At 40.9% G+C, this 27,193-nt stretch overlaps 1 protein-coding gene across 3 annotated transcripts in view; it reads right to left on the reverse strand.

Moving 5' to 3' along the window:
* Positions 1–27,193, reverse strand: part of LOC139244702 (AF4/FMR2 family member 1-like) — a 191,654-nt gene that overhangs the window by 42,980 nt on the left and 121,481 nt on the right. For 2 of the 3 annotated variants that reach the window (XM_070871053.1, XM_070871051.1), the window contains 6 exons: positions 17,735–17,779; positions 10,288–10,374; positions 10,012–10,048; positions 7,295–7,337; positions 1,391–1,445; positions 1,148–1,185 (listed from right to left, as the gene is read on the reverse strand). In XM_070871053.1, the coding sequence (XP_070727154.1) occupies positions 1,148–1,185; positions 1,391–1,445; positions 7,295–7,337; positions 10,012–10,048; positions 10,288–10,374; positions 17,735–17,779 (305 nt within the window). The remainder of the gene's footprint in view (positions 1–1,147; positions 1,186–1,390; positions 1,446–7,294; positions 7,338–10,011; positions 10,049–10,287; positions 10,375–17,734; positions 17,780–27,193) is intronic. The other variant, XM_070871052.1, reaches the window with a different exon arrangement.

The following is a 27,193-nucleotide window of genomic DNA, read 5'->3' on the forward strand; positions in this document are numbered from 1 at the left end:
TCTTGCAAACGATGCTCAATTACTAGCAATGAGTTGCACGGTCGACTTTAACTTAGATAAATGTAGTGTTATGCACATGGGCAGGACCAGTGAACAGAACTGAAGTCTGTTGAAAAAGATCTTGGTGTTGCAGTACACAGTTCTCTTAAGGTTCATGACCAGTGTCGTCAAGTGATAGCTAAAGCAAATGGGGTATTAGTTTGCATTGCCAAAACAATTCAATGCAAAACAAAACACACTATTTTGTTCTTGTAGAAGGTGGAATATTAATATAAATCATGGTCAATGTGGACTCGTTTTATGGCCAAAGGAGGTTGGAGAGGAATTTTCCAGATTTCTCGCCTAAATTGGCTGCCACTGTCCTCATTACATGGCTACTGGTGGGTGAGGGATTGTTGTGAAATCATGATGCTTAAGACATCACGATTGTGTGGGGCAGGCTTGCTGGTCTTTTCCTGTCCATTGTATGTTCCATCTTTACTACTTCAGTTTTATCTGTAAAAATGTTTGAGTATTTTTCTTTTTATTTATTTGGCTCAATTTTATTTGCTGGAGTAAGAACTTTTTAAAAATGGTATTCCTTACTACTTTACTGGTATATAAATTTCATCTGTTTGCCGAATATTTTATAGCCTTTGGCCATTATGGTAGTTGTGCTGGTGGGATCGAGGGGTTTCTATTACTATTCGGCTTGAACCTTCTATTTGTCACAAGCTGATTACAGGAGATAAAACTAGAAATTTTAAGTGATTCACTGAATTTCCCCCCACAGCCTAGAGGATAAAGTCATCACTCAGTGTAGAACTATGGCAAACAGCCCAGAATCCCTGGTTTTGTTCTTGGTCTCTACAAGACTGGTTGATCTCAGCTGGGGCAGCAATTGAAGCAACACAATGGCCACTGGAACAGCAGGAAGAGGGAGAGGAGGGAAATCAGCCACAGTTTCCCCTCCAACTGCTGTCCAATGAACTTCTGCTTGAAAAGTATAGATGTGTAGAAATCAGATCAGGATAAGATAGCTATTTATTTCATTGTAAAATGCATACAGAAAAGGAAAGCTGCAATAGAGACAGGTCCTATGATATATTGTTTAGAACAAGTCAAAAATCAAATCACAAAAACAATATATGAACAGAAAATAAAGTACCTTTTAGGAACAGAAATAGGCACTGGCTTTTCCATGACCTGCAATGGAGGTGGAGAAGGCATTGGGGGGGGGGGGGGGGGGGGTGCGGAGAAGAGAAGCCAGCAATCAGTCTCTTGCTTATATATTAAGAAAATGAGATCACATCATGCGTGCTTTCCAAACTCTTTACATCTCCTTAAAGCAATTTCATTTTCATATTTATTGAATACAGATTAGATATTCTACAGAAAATCAATGACTAACCTGATCCCCATCACTGTCATCACTACTGCTGATCTGTAGGTCATCTTCAAGCATCCTGAAAATAAATTTACACAAAAGGTAATAAGGCGGCCACAGAAATCCTAATTTTTTGGAGATTTTGCATATTTTTCACTTACTCATCCAACAGGTTTTCCAATTCAAAAGTTATAATTTGTTTTTAAAGTTGAAAGGCTGAGTAGTTTCTTGTAACGCAGGAGACAATACATTCTTATAATCCCCAGTCCAATCAGCGACCTTGATTTTGGTGACATCCAATCCAGTCACCCATCTCCAAGTCGTCACCCTCCTGCACCAGCTCGTGCTGCTCCCTGAAGTGGTACGTCTCCACACTGCTCCCGGGCCACTGCATCTCCGCTTCTTTTATAGCCCCAACCTGTGGCTGGTGGTTTCTCGCAGGTCGGGGCCTCCACGCTGCTCCCGGGCCGTGGAAATTGATTTTATTTATATATTTTTTATGTATAAATAAAAAGTGAACGCACAGTATCTAGTGAATATTGCTTGAAACCACCCATTCTTCGGGTGAACCACGGTGACATGCTTTGGGACATTGAGGATATGATAGATGATATATAAATGCAAGTTTCTCCCCCCACCCTCCTTCCACAGCTGCCTGTAAAATCAGAGCATTCCCCTCTAGGCACAAGGTTCAAATTTAGATCAGCCCCAGGAATTTCAGGGCCTGGGTCTTTTTTATTGGTGGGGGGGGGGGGGGGGGGGGGGAAGATTTGGTTGAAGCTAGTTAGAAATACAAGGGCCTTACATTTCTGTGGCCTAGGTCTAAATCCAGGCTATAGAATGAATATCTCCCCTCTCTTGGCTGCCTACAAAGATACAATCTGAACGGAGTTTGGGCAGCTTCTTTGTGGTTGTAAGTTCAGTTGCCTGTAGTTCACCACAAATTTTGACATCTTATAAATAAACCACATAAGCAAATGTGGGAAGCAGAAGCATGAACACTATAAGGATGGTCTTTTGAGATTAGCATTGGGCAGAATTGAAGGCGCGTTACCTTCTTTGAAACATGCTAAACCTGACTTGAGTACTTAATATTGACACTGGATAATAAAAGTGAACAAGTATTCCATTCCCCAGCACGGACAATCCATATTCACTAAAAACAGATTATCTAGTCATTATCACATTGCTGTTTGTGGGAGCTTGTTGTGTGCAAAAATATCTGCGGGTTTAATACATTAGTGACTACACTTCAAAAAGTACTTCACTGGCTATAAAGCACTTTGGGACATCCTATAAGACGTGAAAGGCACTATACAAATGCAAATCTTTCTTTCTTTTTTTTTAAAGTTCCAATGTAGAATCCCTTTCATGCTGAACCTTGGGGGAATTGAACAAAAAAAAACTCTTCTGCATATACATGTGTATGTTGTGTAGAATTAACTAAAATTTCTTACATTACAATAGTGACTACCTTCAAAAGTACTTCACTGGCTATAAAACGCTTTGGGGCGTCCGGTGGTCATGAAAGGTGCTATATAAATGCAAGTCTTTTCTTTCTTTCTTAAAATAGTGTTTTAGAATTACAATTATACGGCTGAAGTAAATAGTTAACATACTAAGTTGAATTCCAAAATTTGAACTCCCAAAAAAAATGTTGATTCAATTCTGCTGCTACATTAGCATGCAGAGCAATTCTTCATCTCTCCGTACCTCTCCAAGCCAGTTAGGTGGTTTGTGCATTGCTGGAATGTATGGATCTCCCCCTGCCAGTGGGGAAGCTTTGGTGTCCAATACGAACCAAAAATGTCTTCACACAGTGAGTGTTGAAATGTGAATAAACACTTACAGCTGTCTTCACAAGGTACAGTGCTAGAATTGCAATACATTATTAGCTGCATCTTCGGTGCTTTCTTCCACAAGGAACTTCATTCAACCATCTACATTTAACAGCCAACTAAAGGTGCATTTTATGTAGCAAGTTAACTTGAATGCACAAATCTGTGCATTAACATTTGACACAATCATAGAATGTTACCGCACAGAAACAGGCCATTTGGCCCATCAAGAGTCAAATCAGTACTTTTCTCCACTTGTACCAGCTAGTCCAACCTCACATCCCTGCTCACTCCACATACCCTTCAATAGTCTTTTTCAAACATTCTAAATCCCTTTTATAGGAATTTATGAAATCTGCATTAACAAAGATTTGTGGCAGAGAATTGCACATTCTAACCACTCTGTGTGGAAATGTTTCCTAATCTCCCGTGGTCACAATTCTGTCTCAGTTTGGACCTCCAGAACATCCCTACTGGTAGGGGATGATCTATAAAAGGTGGCACTGGAAAAACCACATGATTGGGTTGCTGAGCAATTAGGGCACTACAATTGGCATTGACGCCACTGAACTATGGTTAAAGTTAAAAAAAAAGCACAAGATTCTCAATCTTGATTACTGTTGAGTGATCCATGCAGGAAGCCGAGTGCATGGACATCGGATGAGGATGGAATCAGGCTTGGCTAGAATGTCCTCCAGGCACATAGCCTGCAGACAGCCTTGCATAGCCAATTTGGGGGAGGTATAGAGGTGCAACATGTACACCAGAAGGAGTCAGTCTCAAAGAGAGGAGGGGAGAAAATGAGAGAAATTGAAATGAGGAGAAAATATATAGCTAATTGCAACACTAAGCAGCATTCATATCTCTTCTGATCCTTAACTGTTTCCAAAGTTGACTAGTCAGTGCTGTAAAATAATCTCATCTAGGATGATACTGCAAAAAAAACTTGTTGGCTGCAATACATTGTTAAACAGGTTCACTGTTTTCAAGCACAATTTGAGAATGGCTTCACTTTACACCAAATACTGACAAATTGATAGACTGCAAAACAGTATGGTGTACCGTTCTAATCATCCTCTGGGGCAATCACCTAATTGGAGTATTACATCGGCATGGCTGCCTGCAGAATTCAGTTGCTATAAATATCTGCAGTTTAATTTACACAGTTTAGTGTTAAACCTCAGCTGAGTGCTGAATCCCATAAGTCAAGTAGGAACTCATCACTGCAGCATAACCCAAGTTAACCATTAGGCAGTTCCTTGCAGGCAACATCAGATCAGCTTTCTGCAATAGATACCAACTCACTGATTACTTCTCAATAAAAATATCTTGTTTCAATTTTTCTTTTTTAAATTAATTTACCCAAAAGTTAAATGGTTCACATGCTGTCATGTATTGTTCAATATCAACTTCATTGGAGTTTCTCTTTCTTTCCATTTACAGGAATAGAATACCACTTGCAAATCACATTTATGATGCTTTCAATGTGTTCTGATATTCTCCTTCCTCTCCTCAAAGTGTTTCCTCATCTTGGGAGTTTGGTTCTACTTGCAGTGCTATGGTACCTCACCTAAATCATAGAATCATATAGCACAAAAAGGCAGCCTTTGTGCCTGTGTCGGCTCTTTGAAAGAGTTATACAATTAATCCCACTCTCGTGCTTTTTCTCCTGCAAATTTTTCCTTTCCGAGTATATATCTAATTCGGTTTTAAAAGTTACTATTGAAACTGCTTCCATCACCCTTTCAGGCAGTGCATTCCAGATCACAACTCAAAAAAGATCTCATCCAGTTCCTTTGCCAATTATCTTAAATTGGTGTCGTCTGGTTACCGAATCTCCTGCCAGTGGAAATAGTTTCTCCCTGTCTACTCCATCAAAACCCCTCATAATTTTGAACATTCTATTAAATCTACCCTTTATTTTCTCTGCTCTAAGGAGAACATTTTCACCTGCTCCAGTCTCTCCACATAACTGAAGTCCCTCATCCCTGGTATCAGTCTAATAAATTTTCTCTGTACCCTCTCCAAGGCCTTGAAAATCGAGGAAGACTTGCTTCCACTCAAAGTGAGTTCTAAAAGTACAGTCCAATGCGGGAATTATAGTTCCTGTCACAGGTAGGGCAGACAGTGGTTGAAGGAAAGGGTAGGTGGGGAGCCTGGTTTGCTGCACGCTCCTTCCGCTGTCTGTGCTCGTTTTCTGCATGCACTCGGTGACGAGACTCGAGGTACTCAGCTCTCTCCCAGATGCTCTTCCTCCACTTAGGGCGGTCTTGGGCCAGGGTTTCCCAGGTGCCGGTAGGGATGTTGTACTTTATCAAGGAGGCTTTTAGGGTGTTCTTGAAACATTTCCTCTGCCCACCTGGGGCTCGCTTGCCATGTAGGAGTTCTGAGTAGAGCGCTTGCTTAGGAAGTTTCGTGTCGGGCATGCAGACGATGTGCCCCGCCCAATGGAGTTAACATAGAAACATAGAAAATAGGTGCAGGAGTAGGCCATTCGGCCATTCGAGCCTGCACCGCCATTCAATGAGTTCGTGGCTGAACATGCAACTTCAGTACCCCATTCCTGCTTTCTTGCCATACCCCTTGATCCCCCTAATAGCAAGGACTACATCTAACTCCTTTTTGAATATATTTAGTGAATTGGCCTCAACAACTTTCTGTGGTAGAGAATTCCACAGGTTCACCACTCTCTGGGTGAAGAAGTTTCTCCTCATCTCGGTCCTAAATGGCTTACCCCTTATCCTTAGACGGTGACCCCTGGTTCTGGACTTCCCCAACATTGGAAACATTCTTCCTGCATCTAACCTGTCTAAACCCGTCAGAATTTTAAACGTTTCAAGAGATCCCCTCTCATTCTTCTGAACTCCAGTGAATACAAGCCCAGTTGATCCAATCTTTCTTGATATGTCAGTCCCGCCATCCCGGGAATCAGTCTGGTGAACCTTCGCTGCACTCCCTCAATAGCAAGAATGTCCTTCCTCAAGTTAGGAGACCAAAAACACAATACTCCAGGTGTGGCCTCACCAAGTTGGTCGAGCGTGGTCAGTGCTTCTATGCTGGGGATGTTGGCCTCTGTAGAAAGCTGCTAGCATCAGTAGAAGAGCAGTTAGGGAAGGAGCTGTTGACTGGTCTTCAATGTTCTTTCCCTGTGGTCCAAGTGCTTGGCCTCCCTACAAAGGGGCACCAAATTCAGGGACCGACTACATTGGCATGCATGTGTCTTGGGAGCAAAGGAAAGAATAGTGCAGTCCTAAACCTCTGTCCTTCCCCTCAGTGCTTTAGTATATCAGAGCCTTCGTGCTACCCATTATAATAAAGACCACGTAGTTTTATGAATACAGGAATGCGCCCTGAACCATCCTTCTCAATGATGTGAACTGATGCCAGTTTATATATCTAGCATTTTATACCCTGTTTAAAGCCATAAATGTGTTAGCATCATGACATACAGGGCACTGCCATTTTAGCTGTGGGACAGCTCATTGTGGTTTGGCAAAGGAGGGGACAAGGAGGAAGCAAAGACTCACACGTTACAATACTTGTGAAATGGAACTGGAGACCAGAAGATTGTTTATAGTGGAGGAAGCAGATGGCCAATAAATAAAACTCATTTGGAAGGTTGATTTTTAAGAGCTGCTAATTTCCACAAAATGAAAGACTTTATTGTATAAAACAGCCAATGTCATTCATTTTTTTTTGAGGGGGGTGGGTTAGAAAGATGGCAAAGGACTTGGCTCAAATCCAAGACTTTACCAATGTCTGCACTTCAGATTTCACTGGGTGGGGGGGGGGGGGGTGAGAAAGAGAGGATTATGGGAGTTTTCCAGTCTGGAGTACCTTGTATGTGATCCCCATACTGCACCCACTTGTTAACTAATAGAGTTGCAGCAGATACATTCAAATGCTGGGCTGACCACATTAGCCCCAGGAAGGAACATGCTAGCCAAATTTGAGGAACAGTACATCAGTTTAACTATTTCATAGTAGATATAACTGACACTTGTATAACAAAAAAAGGGATTGTGTATGTGAATCATTCCAAATGGTAAAAAAATAGTATAGATGCATTTTAAAGAAAATATATACTCACGATATCTCTGTTCGAGAACTTTTTGGAAGGATCTCGCATTTCTCTGTAAAATAAAATACACATGAACACCATGGAAGAGCTAAAAGTACCATGCATTTTGCTATTTATTTAGATTGATCTCAGGTTAAAGTTGCAGTCAACTAATAAGAGGCCAGTATTTCTAACTGCCCAGAATCCAAATGGTCTAATTTTATCGCAGTCGCAGCAGGAGCAGATTTTATTTGTTCATGCCAGTTATTTGGCTCCATGAAAAACGTTTTCTTAAAAATTTATACTGCACGTGGAGAAATCTGGGATGCATTCCTGATGAATCAGGCATCACAAGCCATTGTACAATGTATTCTGGAGCTCAAAGTTCTGAACCACATCCATGCAGCACTGTAGTGACACAGTGCCCAAAGCAGAGAGGAAAACAGCACATTGTTCAGATTTGTGCACTTTGGCAGTCCAATCATAACAAGGGAGCTACAAGCAATTTTGGTTGTTGCTATACAGTTCCTAATGTAAAGCAGAACATACATTTCTGACATTACAACAGTGACTATACTTCAAAAGTACTTAATTGGCAGTAAAGTGATTTAGGACATCCCGAAAGGTGCAATATAAAGGCAAGTCTTTTTTTTAAAACCAGGGCAGAGTTTGTATGCATCTTGTAAGTTATTGCTAACTGGAACAAATATAAACTTTATTGATGACTACACATACACTCTCTAGCTAGGAAAACTACAGAAGGAAATAGCATTGTAGCGAAGTAATCATTTTGTTTAAGGAATAAAGAAGCCAGAGATCAGAGTGGTTTTTGCTTCACTTCATAGAAAAATCCAGATTGTTGTGACAAATCCACACTAGATTAGGAGCTAGCTGATTGAGTATCGCTGACGCTTGTAGTTCAGCGAAACAGTCCTCAGCCAACAGCCCAACTTGAAATTGTAGCTATTCAACATTAATTCAAAGAGTGATTTAAAGAGGTTAATGCCTCCTTTATGGTGGAGGTCAGGAGCCGAACAAAAGTATTTGGATGATTCGATTCCTGATGGGCACTGTAATCCAAGTGGATTTAGGAAAGGCCGAGGTCCTGCAGCAATAAACACTGCTATGCTCATAGCCAAATTTGTGTGGTCATCGCAAACCACAACTGCCCCCTGGTTGCTGTTGAAACAAATTTTTTGCAGTAGTTATGACTTTGTTCCTCTTAATGTAGGTGCAAAGACTTTTATTAAAAAATGTATGTGCAAATATAGTAAAATATTCGTTATTTGTTTTAAAAGTTATTTTCTTTCACCTGGTGCTTTTAGGTCCACTGCACGAGGAGCAAAGTCACAGCTAAATCCTACAAAACTATCAAACTGTGGCTGGAAGGGAAGCTAAAGCAGATGTTCCCAAACATTTGCTGAGCCCTGCTTAGGAGATTCATGTTGCTTTCATGCCCCTTCCCTTTTCTAAGAGTATTGTGTAGCCCCCAAGAAGATGGTAGAGTTCAATTTTATTGGTTTCAAAAACTGTTTGGAGGGCAAAGAGAATTGAGGGAAGCTCAAAATATGTTATCTTATTTCAGTCATGTATTGATTGTGTGCCTCAAACAGCCAACTGATTCAAGGATCTCTACTTTCACGCAATAATTAGAAGATGCCACAGAACTGTCTTTCACTTTAATTGATACAGCCTTGCGTATGGAATGACCTCAGCATAACGTGGGATGTTTGAGTCCCTGCTAATTCCCAGAAGTGGACATTGGACCCATCGGAGCTGCTGCTGGTGGAACAGTAATCGGTTACTATGCACGAGAAGCAGCTCCGACAGGTACAATCAGAGCTGCTGGTGATAGACAATAACTGATTAGTGTTGGCCAGAAACAGCTCTCATTAAATGCAACAGCAACTTCTAGAAAATCGGCTGTGCCGAGATTGCCCCGTAATGCTGCATCTCCGGCTATGCAAGACTACGTTGGTGGCTCTCTTTCTCAGCCAGCCGGTCCTCTTTGTGCCTCTGATAACCTGGGAATGCACCCAGAGGGGGTGTGGGGGGTGCACATTTTGCAGTTTGGGAACCACTGAGCTTGAGGATAGAAAGCAGGCAAGCCTCCAGTATTCATACTGTTCTCCTTCCTGTTTATAAAAAAAAAAACTGTCCAACGCACACAAAAAAATCTCCCAATGCAGTGGGGAATGCCAAAATATCCAGAGACTCTTTTTAATATAGCAAATTAAGGTAGAGAGCATTCTCTGCCTCTCTGTCTGCATGACCTGAAATCACAATCCAAAGATCTGCCATTTCCTGCGGCTGAGCTGAAATGAATGCTATTAAGCAATTGTGAAAATGTTGTTAAGTAATTATGGTGGCACAGATTTCTATTGTTTTTTTTTTTAAACGTATGGGCTAAAGGGTCCAGCTGCTATTAGAAAAGGGCAGTAATCTCATTAAAGCAGAAGCATTAGTCTACCCAGTCACACAGCAAATGAAGTCAGCCTCTGGAATTTTCTTCTAGTGTGAACAGTTTTACCACTATAAACTGGTTTCGACTAACGTAATTTTCATCATTTGTAACAAGCATTTTAAATAGATTATACTACACCATAATAAAATAATGAAGCTTTCCAAAATACAAACTTTCTTATAAGTGGATTGGTCTTCATATGCGAAGAAATAAAAAACCTCAGTATGTTTTAAGATTCAAACAATGACCACCGCTGGTAAATCAGATTTGAGCTATTACTCACTGTGTCCTACAAAGCTAGATGGGACATGTTGGGTGTCCTACAAGATACAAAAGAAAATACCTCTTAGTATTTAAAGTTATAAACATCACGTTTTAATTCAGGTCTGAAATTATTAAATAGTTTGCACATATAGTTTCTCTGCATTGCAAATATTTTTCCCCAAAAGCACCTTTAATTTTAATCTTTTTCTAAATTGTAAGTAATTGCAACAAACACAACTTCACACAAAGGAAACTGTGGATTATTGTGTTTATCTACTGGATAGACTTTACGCACCTTGTTTGGGAAAATAAATTTGGATGGTTCTGTTGTACTAGGCGTTTGGATGGCAGTTAGAGGAGGTGGCCATGAATGTGTCATTTCCTGTCAAAACACCCAAAACAAGTCAATGGTGAGATTATTTCCATCTTCTCAGTTGAGGGGAATCCCAAACAGAACAATGCTCAAATCGATTTGACATTAGAGACTGCAACATGATGTGGATAATATAGACATGCTATGGTGACCCTTTTATAACAGACCTTTGTATAATTAGGCATTACAGACACAAAACAATGCAGTAATGAAGGGGAATTTTATTAAACTACACAAGAGCTGTATTCACAAGGCACTTGGCATTCTTTCATTCCTTTCCCCCACCCCGAAAAACAAGCTGTAGACAGAAAGCCTGGGCTAGAGTGCTCATGAATCACTTGTAGGCCTTCGTGGCTGACTAAGAGTAGTTTGGCAGCGGCCTGTTGGTAGGTTATCCCCCCAGTCCTATTGGGCGTGGCCTGATTAGAAAGCAATGGCAATATTACAGGGCAATCTGCTTGTAAGAGAGAGAGAAAAAGACTGAAATACAAAATACTAAAAAGATTGGTTTCTATCTCCTTTTCTAGCAAAGAAGCAGAATACTCTTAATTCAAAGGTGCTCAAGTCAAATGGTGAGCAATAACTTCCCACATTTCTGTTTTACTCGCATTGCTTAATTCAAGATTATTGGAGAATTCATGTTTTAAGCTAAAAAAATGATTTTGAATCAACAGACTGTACTTAAAATCCAAATGCACCTGCAGCATGGCAAATTGTGCAAAATTAAATCAACAATAAAGAAACCTGTACAAATTATATATACCATAAGTTTAAAACTAGTCATTTATGGTCACTGAAGTGAATGGAAATGAAAATCTGGAGAAATGTATAACATGGAGCTGAATAAATATCGCTGTTTTACATCATCCTACCACAGCAAGATGTGAAAATGAATTCTGGTAATTGTGGGCTAGCACCACAAAAATAACCATGAAAGCTTTCAGATCAGAAATAAATCAAGTTTGCCTCTCAAGTTTTAAAGATCTGCTACCTCAAAGCAACTTACCATTGTTACGCACATCCTGAGAATGAAAAAAAAAAATGACTATATATCTGCATTTTCTAACAAAATCAATGACATATCTAGATATATCAGTTTTTAAAAAAAGAGCCAAAATAGTTTTGTAACTTATTCAACCCACATTGGTTACCAGATCATCAACTGGCTTCAGATGGACAGTTGTCATTAATTAAACGTTGAATGATTACTGGGCTCCTAGAAGGCCTGGGAATAAATAGAACCCTGTACAGGCTCCTTGTGTTTTAACCATTCACTTCCATAAAGTAAAGATCAAAGTACAAAAATTATAACCTTTAGACTGCTAGTCATTATATTTCATGCACTGACGATATGGCATTCATTTATTCAGCAAGGTAAAGAGGATTTAAATGGTTAACACAAACATAGACTAAAACGAACTGGGTTTAAGCAGCACCAGAATTAACTTCCGTTTCTACATAAAGATGGTAATCATTTGACTTCTGAATTCTTCATTCCCCATGTTTACTGAACAACAACTAGCCATTTCCTGAAGCAGAAGGTCTCCATGCGTTGATCAGAAAAATAGTACTGGTTTAAAAGCAGAGAGGATGCCAGGCTATAATTTCCTTTTGACTGTACTCGCTACCATAAACCACTGGTTTCTTTTCAGTTCAACGTTGTACTCTGAATAGCTCTTCTATAGCCATTTTGACTAATGTGAAAACATATTTCAACTTTACTTTTTTTTCCTTGAGAAGTAACTGCATTACTCCATAACATTTATTTGTTGTTTTTTTTTTTAAAGACGAGAACCTAATTGAAGGCCAATCTTCTGGTTCAGGTTGGTATAAAAGATTCTCGGATAGAATTTCTGCTTTGGGTGCAATGGGCAATCTGGGTGCAAACTGTGCTCAAAATTGTGTTAGTTTTCCCAAGCTGACTGCATGGTTCAAGTTTCTGCTCAAACTCATTTGCATATTCACAACATAAAAGGGCTGAAATTGTTCTGTTTTGTGCCTTCCGCGGGGCCGTGGGGGGGGGGGGGGGGGGCGAAAGGGTGCGGGTCCCTAGTCGGTTATCGTCCCCAAACTGGGGAATTTCGCCCCCAAAATCTTTCATGAACCAGCGCAATCAGGCATCATTTTGGAATTTAATTGTTTTTTTTTCCATGTATTAAAAAAATCATTAATTTAAGAGTGGTAAACTAATTTTTGAATAACATAAACTATAGAGAATCATTTACCAGTTTGATTGATGTACTGTAGTTAGTTTTTTAGTAAATTGAGTATTTTTTAATATTTAAAAGTCTTTGAAAGGTACCTATTAGTGCCCTTGCACCTGAACAAAAAGACACAATTTTAAGAGCCTCCTCGAACTGCCGTAAACAGGTAAAATTAGCAGAAACCCGCCACGGTAATTCATTTGATCTGGGGAGGTGGCCAGTTTTGTGGGTGAATCATAGAAATATGCGGCACAGAAGGAGGCCATTCAGGCTATCTCATCTATGTCGGCTGAAAAAGAGCTATCCAGCCTATTCCCACTTTCCAGCTCTTGGTCCATAGCTTTGTAGGTTACTGCTCTTCAAGTGCATATCCAAGTACTTTCTAAATGTGATGAGGGTTTCTGCCTCTGGCACCCTTTCAGGCAGTGAGTTCCAGACCCCCACCACTTTCGGTGAAAAAAGTTCTCAACTCCCCTCTAATCCTTTCACCAATTACTTTAAATCCATGCCCCCTGATTATTGATCTCTCTGCTAAGGGAAATAGGTCCTTTCTATCCACTCTATCTAGGCCCCTCATAATTTTATACACCTCAATCAAGTCTCCCCCCCAGCTTCCAGCATTCCGATGAAAACAACCCCAGCCTATCCAATCTTTCCTTATAGATGAATTTCTCCAGTACTGGCAACATCCTTGTAAATCTCCGCTGTACCCTCTCTAGTGCAATCACATCTTTCCTGTAGTATGGTGACCAAAACTGCATGCAGTATTCTAGCTGTGGCCTAACTAGTGTTTTATACAGTTCAAGCATAACCTCCCTGCTCTTATATTCTATGCCGCTGCAAGTATTCCGTATTCCTTCTAAACCACCTTATCTACCTGTTTTGCTACCTTTACCGGGGAAAACTCCCCAGCTCTTCTTCATAATAGTGCCATGGGATCTTTTACGTCTATCTGAGAGGCTTTGGATTAATGTCTCCGAAAGATGACGATGGATCCGGGTCCGGCTTCCAGCGCAATGTTTTTTCAAACTAGGGTTAAAAATCGTGGAAACTCGATTTGCACTGGATATAATTTGCGTTTGAAATTCCCCAAACATTTGCGCTGGTTTGTCTGATTTTGGGCAAAACCTAGCGGAAACTCGTATATCTCATGTCACTACTCAAGGAGCATGCGTCCTCTTGGAGTCTTAGCCAACAATTGGCCCCCAAGCAACACCACCAAAAACAATTTCATTTTCTGTTTGTGGGTCCTTGCTATTCACAAATTGGCATGTCTACATACACAACAACAGTGACTCATTTCACAAGTAATCTATTGGTTGTAAAATATAGAACCATAGAATGGTTACAGCAGAGGAGGCGGCCATTCAGCCAGTCGAGCCCGTGCTGGCTTTCTGCAAGAGCACTTCAGCGAGTACCATACCCCTGCCCTTTCCCCGTAGCCCTGCAAATGATTTTCCTTCAGGTACTTGCCTTTTTGAAAGCCATCTTGGGATGTCTGAAGGATGTGATAAAGTGCTACAAAATTGCACTTTCTTCTCACATTTCCTTCAGACTGGATAATTTCCTTCAGAGCTTCTAGTATGCAAGCAGTCAGTTTCCTGCTTGTTTTCCAAGGAATGAACAAACTTGCATTTATAAAGCAATTTTCACATTCTCACGACATCCCAAAGTGCTTCACAACCAATGTTTGAAATTAGTCACTGTTGTAATGTAGGGAAATGTGTCAGCCCATTTGCACAGAGCAAGGCCCCATAAACAACAATGAGATCAATGACCAAATAATCTCTTGGTGATGCTTGTTGAGAGAAATATTGGCCAGGACATCAGGGAAAACTTCCCTACTCTTCTGTGAAATAGTGACAGGGGATCTTTTACGTCTGTCCGAGAGAGCAGACGGGGCCTCGGATTAATGTCTCCGAAAGATGGCACAACATCCCATTGGTACGGCACGGGGGTGTCAGTTTAAATTGTGCTCAAGTGTCTGGAGAGAGGCTTGAATTCATAACCTTCTGATTAGAGGTGAGGGTGCTACCACTGAGCCACGGTTAACATGCAATGTGAATTCAGAAACTGGCTTGGCTATCAGCGATTGAATATTTCATCAATATTTACTGTCTGGGCTCACACAGGAAGAATTCCATTTCAGCGAGACACCGAAGATCTGCCAGCAACCAAGGAACTATAAGCTCCTGTCCGGAGGAAAAGAGGGGCAAGGTGAAAAAAGTTGTGGGTAAAATATAGTACCTGATAAACGTAGACATGAAAAGATACAGAAACCTTACTTCGCTGTAAGAAATTTCTGAATTATAATTAAAATTGGTGTCTTGAAATGAAAAAGTAAAAAAAAAATGATTAGCAAGGACAAAAATAAAAATGTCAACTAAGTGCTGAAGGCAGACTTGGAGGAGCTACTGTACCACATAGTATTAAACAGTATAAGAGAGCTCCATTGTTATACAGGTCGTGTACTTTTGGCACATTAATGACATGCTCAAGACTTTACTGTCCACTACTAAAATAAATGAGCCACACTGTGGTGTTAATAGTAAACAAGGCTTCCTCCACTGGGTGGTCTTACACTGATTTTGTTGTGTACCAACCACAGCATAACAAGAGTTATCACAAAGGATTTTTATTAAACTTTCTTGGGCAATCCTCCGCTGGCTGATTACATTATTCCAAGGATAGGAAACTGCCAAAGCACACTCCATACATACATGCAGTTCTGCCACGAATCCCGCTCTCATCACCCCCCAAATGGTGTCAGTACTGAACTGGCAAAAGCCGTACAACTGTGGCATAAATAGTTTGTTCATCCAACCTTATCAGAGAAGTTAACAGCACCGAAGGAGGCCATTTCTGCCCATAGTGTCCATGCCGGCCTAATCCCACTTTCCAGCTCTAGGTCTGTAACCCTGCAGGTTACAGCACTTCAGGTGCAAATCCAAGTATTTTTTTAAATGTGGCGAGGGTTTCTGCCTCTACCACCCTTTCAGGCAATGAGTTCCAGACACCCACCACCCTCTGCATGAAGAAAATTCCCCTCAAATCCTCTCTAAACCTTCTACCAATTACTTTAAATGTATGCCCCCTGGTTGTTGACCCCTCTGCTAAGGGAAAAATAGGCCCTTTCTATCCACTATATCTAGTCCCCTCATAATTTTATACACCTCAATGAGGTCTCCCCTCAGCCTCCTCTGTTCCAATAAAAACAAATCCAACCTATCTAATCTGTCCTCATAGCTTAGATTCTCCACTCCCGGCAACATCCTTATAAATCTCCTCTGTACCCTCTCCAGTGCAATCACGTCCTTCCTGTAATGCGGTGACCAGAACTGCACGCAGTACTCCAGCTGTGGCCCAACCAATGTTTTATGCAGTTCAAGCATAACCTCCCTGCTCTTGTATTCTATGCCTCAGCTAATAAAGACAAGCATTCCATATGCCTTCTTAACCATCTTATTTACCTGGCCTGCTACTTTCAGAGATCTGTGGACATGCACTCCAAGGTCGCTTTGTTCATCTACACTTCAGTATCCTACCCTTCAATGTGTATTCCCTTTCCTTGTTAGCCCTCCCAAAATGCATTACCTCACACTTCTCTGGATTAAATTCCATTTGCCACTGTTCTGCCCACCTGACCAGTTGATTGATATCTTCCTGCAGTCTGCAGCTTTCTTCATTATCAGCCGATTTTAGAATCATCTACAAACTTCTTAATCATACTCCCTATATTCAAAGTCTAAATCATTGATGTATATCACAAAAAGCAAGGGACCTAGAACATCCTTCCAGTTGCAAAAACACCCATCAACCATTACCCTTTGCTTCCTGCCTCCGAGCCAATTTTGGATTCAACTTGCCACTTTGCCCTGTATCTCATGGGCTTTTACTTTTGTGACCAGTCTGCCATGTGGGACCATATCAAAAGCTGTGCTAAAATCCATATACACATCATACACTTTGCCTTCATCGACCTTCCTGGTTACCTCCTCGAAAAATTCAATCAAGTTAGTCAGACACGACCTTCCCTCAACAAATCTGTGCTGACTTGATTAATCCGTGTCTTTCTAAATGAAGATTTATCCTGTCCTTCAGGATTTTTTTCCAATAATTTTCCCACCACTGAGGTTAGGCTGACTGGCCTGTAATTACTCGGTCTATCCCTTTCTCCCTTCTTAAACAAAGGTACCACATTAGCAGTCTTGCAGTCCTCTGGCACAATACCTGAAGCCAGAGAGGATTGGAAAATGATGTCTGCTATTTCCTCTTTTGCTTCACTTAGCAGCCTGGGATACATTTCATCCAGGCATGGGGATTTATCCACTTTCAAAGCTGTTAAACCCCTTAATACCTCCTCTCCCACATGTTTATTTCATGGAATATTTCACACCACTTCTCCTCGATAACAGTGTCTGCATCGCCCCTCTCATGAAAACAGTCGCATCAGACCTCATCACACTGGGCTCGGTAATATTTCTAAAGTAGGTTACTGTTCCTGAACAGATGTCATCAGCAATCACCGTTTGGGACAAAATATTGGAATAAAACATTCTTTGCAGTTTCTTTTTTTTTTAAAAAAAGGAACAAACAATGCTGGCGTCTAGTGCAAATACTGCTGACTTGTAATGACAGAAACAAAAAGAACAAAGTCACTAAAATGGTACTTGACTGACCATGGGGATTTTGATATTCTTCTACCATTCTTGTCACTATAAACAAACAGATCCTTGGAATAATGGAATGGTTTTAAGACTTAAATTCTATGAAAAATGCCTTTTTTTTTTAAACAGGAAAGTGTGTATTAAACTCACATCAGTGCAGTTATATTTCTGAACAGTTGTTATTGAAACTTTTCAGAACCCCCATTTCCTGACATTATTTAGAGTACATTGCTCAGTACTACATACAAAAATATACATTAGAATTTTTGATGGACATTTCAGCAGGCACTATACTGCCACTGAAAACTCCAAAATATCTAGACCCGTAGTAGAATCTATATTGCAGCGAATCCTTTCAGTAATTGGTCGTAAATTTATTAAAGTAACATGCGTCAGTACAGTATCAAGTTACCCCTTATCTAGAACAGCAGTAACAGACTAGTATAAAAACTATGCAGCACTCAAAAACATTAAGTGTGGTGAAATACTAGACCTTGCCTTTAGGATTTCTTCAACGCAATTGGCTTCATTTGATAATGTTTCCTGCAAGAAAGGAAAATTACAGTATTCAGTAAATATAATTGGCTATGAAACACTGAAGAAATCACAATGATCAAGTAAAAAGCCAAAACAGCTTCAGTTGTTTATACAATGACAGTAAAATAAACCCCTTCATGGTGAAATATAGACTGGTGAAACTTGCTGAATTTACTCCTTTTTAGCAAATTCATTTTAATTGAAAGCAAGCCAACAGATAAAATCAGGCAAAGTAACTGTATTGCCACCTCTAGAATGCAGATTTAGATCATTATTTTTAACCAAACACCACCATCTTATTATACATTTTTTTAAAAACTTTTAAAAAGTGGCAGGAATGGTGGCTCAGATCTTCTGGTGTGCTTTTCAATTCATCTCATTGGCAAATTGTCAGAGCCACAGCCCAAACTTCATTTGAATCTCGTCCAATACACAGTAGCAGATAGGTGCCTCATCTGCTCATTTGTCAACTGACAGTGTATACTGTTTAAGTGGCGTCAGATGGACTCACATTTGAGATTTATGGACATAATTTCAGAAATAATCATGGATCTTTAGCATCAGTCCCAGTTCCTGGATTGTTAGTGGCAAATCAAACAGCTGACTGGGTCCTATTGTGAACAGCAACACCCAATCAAGGAGCATTAATTCTACATCATTTGGCAGGGGTTAGAGTAGAGGTCAACTGTATGGGGTGAATCAGGAGCATACACAACCTGGGACAGGTTTTCTGTACTTTTTAAATACGATGAACACCGTAAACAATTTTCAAAGTGGAGGTTTTCCATCTGTCCGATAGCAGCCATCAACTTTTTCAACAATATTTAACTAAATAAACCATGCTTATTATAGATTAGCTGCTTCTCAAGGGGACTGAAGCGAAAGTAAGTTATTTTTACCCTGTGTCGGTAAAGTCATATTTGAAACATTAATTTTGGATCCCATATACAATGGAGGTGATCCATGGAACAGCAACTAAGGTAATTCCAGGAGTTGGGAAGCTAGATTATTAAGAGGCCCTCAGAATTGAAATATCATTTAACAGAAGAATATTGAGACCAGAAATGATCCATGTCTTTTAAATGGTGAAAGGAATGGATAAATAAGAGAGGGGGAGGCGGAGAGGCGCAGGCAGAGAGACGAGATAGAAAGATATAGTATTTTCTATACAAGGTTGTATTTGTGCTACTTTGACAATTGTGTGTAATAAAATTTTAACCCTTTGCCAAGGTTGGTCTTCGGGGGAAAAAAACAATGGTCATTTCAGTAATCTTCTTAGGCGGTCCCTCGTATCGAGGATGACTTGCTTCGAACCAAAAAGGGATGAGGGACCTGATATTCCAGGTCCCGAACTACATGCATATTGAAGGGTGGAAGATATCTGTGCGTGGATTTTTTTTTTTTATAAACGTGTGGTGGCCGTTGCACACCAGTCACCACATGGGCTTGACAGAGCTAGGTCTTGGTCCCATGGCAAGGATTAACCAAGACAACTGGAGACCAGCTCTGCTCCACTGCCCTAGTGAGCATACATATTGCAGTGTGGCCTGACCCGTGCTCTCACCTCTCCTGGGCCCCAAACTCACGCCTCTCCTGGGTCCCGATCACGTTCTACAATCTCTCGCCACTCCTTCGCCCTGACCTCGCCGCTCCTCTGCTGCATGCCGCCTCTCCTGCTATATCTGCCCACATTCCAATCAGCGACCTTGATTTTGGTGACGTCCAAACCAGTTGTCCGCCTCCAAAGTCGTCGCCTTCCTGAACCAGCTCACGCTGTACCTTGCAGTGGCATTTCACTTCCACGCCGCTCCTTTTAAGGCCCCGACCTGCCGCTCGTGTTTCTTCGCAGGTCGGGACTACGCTGACGTGTTTGGTGTAGTGAGAGAGTTCTGCACAGTGGTAGGTCATGACCTCATGACCGCAATCCACTATACTATTCAGTTTCTGATCAGAGAGAGCTAACCATGCTAGACGACTCCCATGCACACATCGATGCTGCTTTTATTGTAAGTTTATGTTGTACAGAATTACTTTTAACTGTAATAGGTCTATTCATCTTGACCATCAGTGCTGTGGATTCATCTGGTTTATAATCAGGGGAAAATTCTACAGCATCTGGGAACACGAAAACAACTGCTCATGTGCAGTTCTTTGACAGTAGTGATTGCACCTTTCATTCCTGGCTGCAAGACTATCGCCGATGTTTGGCGATGCTCCAGACAGGGCAAGTGATGAGACAGCCATGTTGTCGGCCTGAATGGATGATTGAGTGGCCAGTCTTCATGTGGCCAGAAGGAATGATGGCACCAGTTTACATTCCTGTTGCTCAAGTGACTCTGATGACAGAAAAATCACCTTGAAAGATATTTGTACAACACTGCTGCTGGAGGCAACACTGCAAAGGTAAAAGCACCAAATCACAGCTTTATGACTACCTAGTGATTTCCATTTTCCCATTAAACATTCACACATTAACTGGTGACTACAGTAACAGAAATAAAAGCAGGTTTAATATCTCACTTATAACAGTAGTTGAAAAACTACTTCAGGTTACAACTGCACACAAGCAAAACTATCCACTTGAAGTACCGTATTCATTCAGGAGTGCCGATCTAGGCTCACATCAAAATAAAAACACTTAACAGACAAGACTGGCCTTTTTAAAATGCAAGCTGACAAAGAATGAGAGAGAGAATGAGAAAAAGAGAGAGCGAGAGACTCAGAGAAACTATTTACAGTAATAATTACCTTCAAATTTGGCAGCTGATTGGGTATTTCTGCAATCATTTTATATTGTGATTTTTATTTAAAGGTTTGGTTATCTTATTCTGATTTTGACATAAACCAACATTTGGAAAGAATGGCAAGCAATTACCCTGCAGCTGGAAAATCCACTTGGGGATAACCTCGGAGAAGCTATAAAACTCTTCTGGGAATAATATAACAAAACAGCAGCATGACATCATTCACAGGTATATGGTATAGCAAGGATATTAAGATCCTGGCAGTTGTGGCTTATTGACTCTCGAATACAGTACTTCTAGCTTGAAAGGAAGAACAAGCAAACTTGTATTTGTCTATTGCCTTTTACACCTTCAAGATGTCCCAAAGTGCTTCATAACCAATGATGTATTTTTGAAGTATAGTCATTGTTGTAACGTGGGCAGTCACAGCAACCAAACTGCATGCAGCAATGTACCACAAACAGCAATGAGATAAATGAGCAAATAATCTGTTTTTTTTAAATAAAATGGTGTTGATTGAGGGATAAATGTTGGCTAGAACACAGAAAGAAGGCCCCTGTTTTTTTTTTAAACTATACTTCGATGAAGTGACTGGGACAGTTTTCTACTTAAAGGTGCTATATAAATGCAAGTCATTGTTTTTCTTCTTCAAATAGTGGCATGGGATCTTGTACATCCACCCAAGAGGGTAGAAATAATCTCCTCAGTTTAACAGCTCATCTGAAAATTGGCACCTCCGAAAATGATGTAGACGCCTCAATCAAAAAGTGAAATTCATGAGAAAATCTGATGAGCATTTATTATTGTTGCTAAGCTTTAAGCATGAGCTTGAGACAAAGTAGTTTTCAACAGGACAATAATCCAATTGGATTCTGCTATGCAACATTTATCTTTCGAAGGAGTTGAAAAGAAAATACCAGATTGCAGAGTTGTGTGCTGGTGGTACAGATCTACACGTAATCAGTCTCTGCTTAAGGCCAAGTATTGATATTGTAGTACCACCTCTGTACCCAAACAATATATGTAACTGACAACTGCAGTAAAGAGAGAGATTAAAATGGAGTGGTCCTGGCTTTGTATGCATTCACCATGTAGAGAATGTAGATCCTGGATTAAATTCCTGGTCTGTATGGAAGAGGGTTAAAATATCGGGATCAAGCAACCCCATTCCCGCTCATTTAAAATTAAACAAAGTCAAATCAGGCCATTGACTAGGCTCCTGCAAAAATCAGTTGGGGCCTAATTAATATTCCAGTCATGGTCTGGTGAAATAATCAGCACTGGAACTTAAATTTAACAGAGTGAGCGGGAGACCCGAGCTGTCGTCTGCCCGGCAGTTGGCACCTTCTGCCCGAGACAGAAGGTGCCAACTGGCCTAGGCGAGTGCTAATGATCAGCTGCTTTTAGCACTCCGTGGATCAGGAGTAGGAGTGCCCATCCCCGAGCCTCACAAGGAAGCCTTCGGCCTCCCCCAGCCTGGATCATGGCCCCGATGTTCTCTCTATCGCCACTGCCACCCACCCCCGATGTTCGCTCCCTCCCTTCCGATGGTGACCCTGTTGTTTTGTCTTCCTCCCCCCCACTCCGATGGCTGCCCAGATCTTCCATACAATTTGGCTGCAGCCTGCTTGGGCTCCTGCCCACTGGCCAGGCTGCCAATTTGGCTGATTGTCGGGCGGGAGTCTGTATCAGATTATTTAAATGAGGTCCCACCGTTAAGATTGGCAGGGCCTCCATATTCCCGGCCTTGCTGGCTTTTACCGGCGATTCCCCACAATGACCCCGTTAATATCAGGGCCTTTAACCCTGTTTCTCTCTCCACAGATGCTGCCCGACCTACTGATTATTTTCCAATATTTGCTGTTCTTATTTCAGATTTCCAGCATCCGTAGTATTTTGCATAAGTTTTAAAAAGCCTGCGCATGGGCCAGATACAGCATCTGTTCAATAATTAAAGTATATAAAGATAGACTCTGAAATGTCTTTCAACTACAGCTGAGGGAAAAGCAGAATGGGGAGGGGAAATGGCAAGCAACAGTAGCTGCCCTTTTCTCTATAGCATTGGTTAAAAAGGACACCTCTACAGAGCGCTTAACATTGAGAAAGGTTAGAAGCATCGCTTACAATCAGAAATAAGTGATTGATTGTAAATTCACATGGAGTTGCACTTACTTTTAAAGAAGATAGATAAATGGGTTGCATTTTTCCAACCAGAATGAGAGTCTCGCTCCAAATGGTTAAGAGCAATTGACAGAACTGGTTCTGTAATATACCAACATTTCCAGTGCTCCTGCTGCACAGATTTAAATTGCAGGGTGACCACAGCTTTGGCAGCAAATAACTGCTCCTGTGCAAGCAAGTGCACATATAGTAGTTTGAAATTTGAGATTTAATTTCTGGTTACTGGGCATATCCCAATCATGGAATAGTACAGCACAGAAGGAGGCCATTTGGCCCATCGAGTCTGCACCGGCAGAACAGGGAAAGCCCACTTGGGCCAGTAAGCAACGCGTCTAGAGGCAGAAGTGCTGCTCTGTCTACCTGACAAGGAATGCCAACAGCTAGAGCAATAAAAGCATACTATAAATAGTACGATTTTGAAAAGTATAGATGAGCAGAGAGACCTTGGTGTCCATATACACAAATCCTTAAAAGGTGGCAGGACAAGTTGGTTAAAAAAGCATATGGGTTACATGGATTTATAAATAGAGGAATAGAATATAAAAGCCAAGAGATCATGCTCGAACTTTATAAATCACTGGTTAGGCTTCAGCTGGAGTATTGTGGACAATTCTCGGCATCACACTTCAGGAAAGATGTAAAGGCCTTAAAAAGTGTAGAGAGGAGGTTTACCAGGATGTTACCTGGGATGAGGGAGTTCAGTTATGAGGAGAGATTTGAAAAGTTAGGTAATAGAGGTTTTCACAATGATGAGAGGTTTTGATAGGGAAAATCTATTCCCTGTGGCGAGTGAGTCAAGAACCAGAAGTCATAGATTGGAAATCATTGGCAAAAGATCTAGAAGGCAGATGAGGAGAATTTCTTTTCATTCAGTTGTCAGAATCTGGAATGCTCTCTCTGAAAAAATTCCATAAATAATTTTAAAAGTGAGTTGGACAGGTACTTGAGGAAGAAGAATTTGCAGGGTTACGGACAAAAAGTGAGGATGGGGACTAATCACGACTGCTTTCAAAGAGCCAGCACAGGCAAGATGGTCCGAATAGCCTTCTGCTGTGCTGTAAGTTTCGGTGATTCTATGAAAAAATAAACGTAGTATCGATGCTCCATTTACTCAGCCACTTTTCAGTGCAGTTTTGCAGCATAAATGAAACACATTTTTGGGGACCTATAGCCTTAGTTTCATATCCTGTTCATTAATTAGCATAACAAGAGCTGCAGAACATGCTCTACATCCCATTCATAAAAACCAATGTGCCAAAGGACAAATGCTATGTTACAAGATAATCCCAGTGAGAAGTTAGTTAGCTTCTGCTAGGGTATTTTATTTGAAAACTGAAAATATTTTGTTATGTTGACTTTTACCAATAACCATCCTAAATTACAGCAATTTAATCATTTGTGCCAGTTTGTGTAATCATTGTAACAGTGAAAGATGTCAATTTGTGACAATGGGAAGCTGATTTAAAGTACATTTCCCATTAGAACGATAAGAGAAGCACTGAAAATGGTGGCCACCTAAAATATATTTAAAAAACACACCCAGAACATTAACCAACCATATCTCTTTACAGGTGCTGAATGGTCTGCTATGTATTTCAAAATTTTTTTTGCTGAACTTTGCTTAAGTAACCCTTGTATTTACACAACATACTACTTTTGCATTGCATTGGGAAACACTGGGAGACAATGAATAGGTATATCAAAATTGCACTTTGAATAATTTTTGTTTTACTACAATATTAATGACAAGTACAGGACATTATATAAAAGACAGCAATCATTAAAAAAAAAAGTCACCAGATAATTCACATGCATCCTAGTGTAAAATTCTGTAAAAACACACCCACTTGAAAGAAACTCTGAACTCTATTGCAGTGTTGGGAGAGGGGGGTGCATTTCCACAATAAAACATACCCAGGTAAACATGGCTGATGGTCCACTAATATAACAAAGTGATTTCCTGTTCCTTTTGTAGAGCTCTCATTAGTTATCAATATCGGTAATTCAGGTTCTTTGTATCTGCTGCCACAGTGGTAACCCCAGCAGGAAAGGCTTTCAATTCCCTTCTGGTGTACTCCTATGAGAAGCAATATGTGCTTCCAGGCAGAACTCCTTGCTTGCATTTCTGAAAATACTATATCAAGCAAAAGGTTGCCTAGCAATTGTTAACTACCTCCAAAAAGTCTGAGCCAGTGAAACTGACAACATCTGGACTTCTGGCAAGACTTCTGCTTTTCTACACAACCATGTTCAAAAGATACAGTTTAAAAACAGTTGCTCAACAGTTTCCTTCAATTTATTGTCAACTGGTTTCATTGAATTAATTTTATAAATTCACAATACCTAGGAAATGTTTTTGTACTCGCCTCTTATTCTCCACCTTCTTTGCCTCTCCTTCTCCTTTCTCTCTCTCCTCTTCCCCCCCCCCCTCCCCCCGCCCACGAGCTTTAGCACAAACGTGCCTTTAAGTTGCAAAGATAAATAGCTTTAATCTATCAACTACACCTATGTGCTTTTGGGTGGCAATGCTGTGCCAGTTGTGACTAATTCTTTGTTTACACAAGTATGCTAACAGCATGTCAAAAATTAAAATTTAAAGCTTCAAAATCATTAATCCTACAAATTTTAAGCTAGCGCTGCATTAATCAAAGCAAAATTCACAAGGCAATCAATATTTACAGATTCAACTCGTGCAGTCACTTTGTTTGTTCCCAAACAATGTTCCCGTTAAGCTGTGCGACACAGTGATCTGGAGGTCCCATGCAGGTTGCTCAATGGCTTTACAATTGTAATAACTGCGCATACGCAAGAAATTGAATGGGCTGTGCAGCCAGTTAAAGGGGCTGCACACCCAAAAACAAATTAGCGGGAACATTGCTCCCAAGTACCAGTGGTGGAGTAGTTTCAGTTGCACTCGCCTGGTTCCAGTCTTAATTATCTAATCGTAGACAGAGAATCACCTACAACGGCTTCTCTTCCCGCATCGTTACTTCTGGTGTCCCCCAAGGATTTATCTTTGGCCTCCTCCTATTTCTCATCTACCTGCTGCCCCTTGGCGACATCATCCAAAAACACGGCGTCAGTTTCCACATGTACGTTAATGATACCCAGCTCTACTTCAATACCACTTCTCTCGACCCCTCCACAGTCTCTAAATTCTCAGACTGCTTGTTCAACATCCAGTTCTGGATGAGCTGAACCAGACTGTTCGCAACCTTGGAGTCATATTTGACTCCGAAATGAGCTGACGTTCACATATCCGCAGCATAACTAAGACTGCCTATTTCCACCTCCGTAACATCGCCCGTCTCCGCCGTTGCCTCAGCTCATCTGCTGCTAAAGCCCTCATCCATGCCTTTGTTACCTCTAGACATGACAATTCCAACGCACTCCTGGCTGGCCTCCCACATTCTACCCTATGTAAACTAGAGATGATCCAAAATCGGCTGCTCGTGTCCTAACTCGCACCAAGTCCTGATCACCCATCCTGGCTGACCTACATTTACTTCTGGTTAAGCAACGCCTCAATTTCAAAATTCTCGTCCTTATTTTCAAATCCCTCCATGGCCTCGCCCGTCCCCATCTCTAATCTCCTCCAGCCCCACAACCCCCTTCCCCCAGAGATGTCTGTGCTCCTCTAATTCTGCCCTCCTGAGCATCCCTGATTTTAATCGCTCAAACATTGGTGGCCATGCCTTGTATTGCCTTGGCCCCAAGCTCAGGAATTCCCTGCCTACACCTCTCCGCCTCTCTACCCTCCTTCAAGACGCTCCTTAAAACATACCTCTTTGACCAAGCTTTTGGTCACCTGCGCTAATTTCTACTTATGCAGCTCGGTGTCAAATTTTTAATCGGATAATACTCCTATGAAGCACCTTGGAACGTTTCACTACGTTAAAGGCGTTATATAAATACAAGTTGTTGTTGTAGTTACCAACAACTGGTAAATTTTTAGGGAAATTTTTGAAAGTAAAAAAAAAGGAAACTTGAGTTTAAAAGTTTACTAAAATTTAAGTCACACATATGACAGAATCTGGGAGCTAATTGCAGTTATTCCTAACCAACACACTGATGAAAGTAAATTAGGAGATTAACATCCCTTGCAGTAACACCGAGAATTCCTTGCCTGTCACCTACATGCGGAACAGATCCATTATTCTTACCAATGGTGTACATTGGGGGGGGGGGGGGGGGGAGGGAGAGGGGGAGAGAGAGGGGGGAGAAGGAAAGTAAACCATTTCCCACCCACCCGCAAAATTAAAAGAAAAGCCATGTTCATCGCGTAATGTCAGAAAAATACCTGTAAAATGACAGCCAATACCAAAGGAATTTGCAGATCAGAGTATATATACAGGTATAATGAATGAAAATATTTTGCTTTCCTTTTAATGGTGAATCATGTCAAGTATGATTTAACAGATAATGGCATCCCTTCAATACTTTGACAAAGTGACCATTCGTCACTCGAGTCCAGCAGTGCATAATCGGCTATTCG

This window comes from Pristiophorus japonicus, chromosome 2, assembly GCF_044704955.1.
Source record: "Pristiophorus japonicus isolate sPriJap1 chromosome 2, sPriJap1.hap1, whole genome shotgun sequence".
In the NCBI taxonomy this organism is placed as follows: Eukaryota; Metazoa; Chordata; class Chondrichthyes; family Pristiophoridae; genus Pristiophorus; species Pristiophorus japonicus.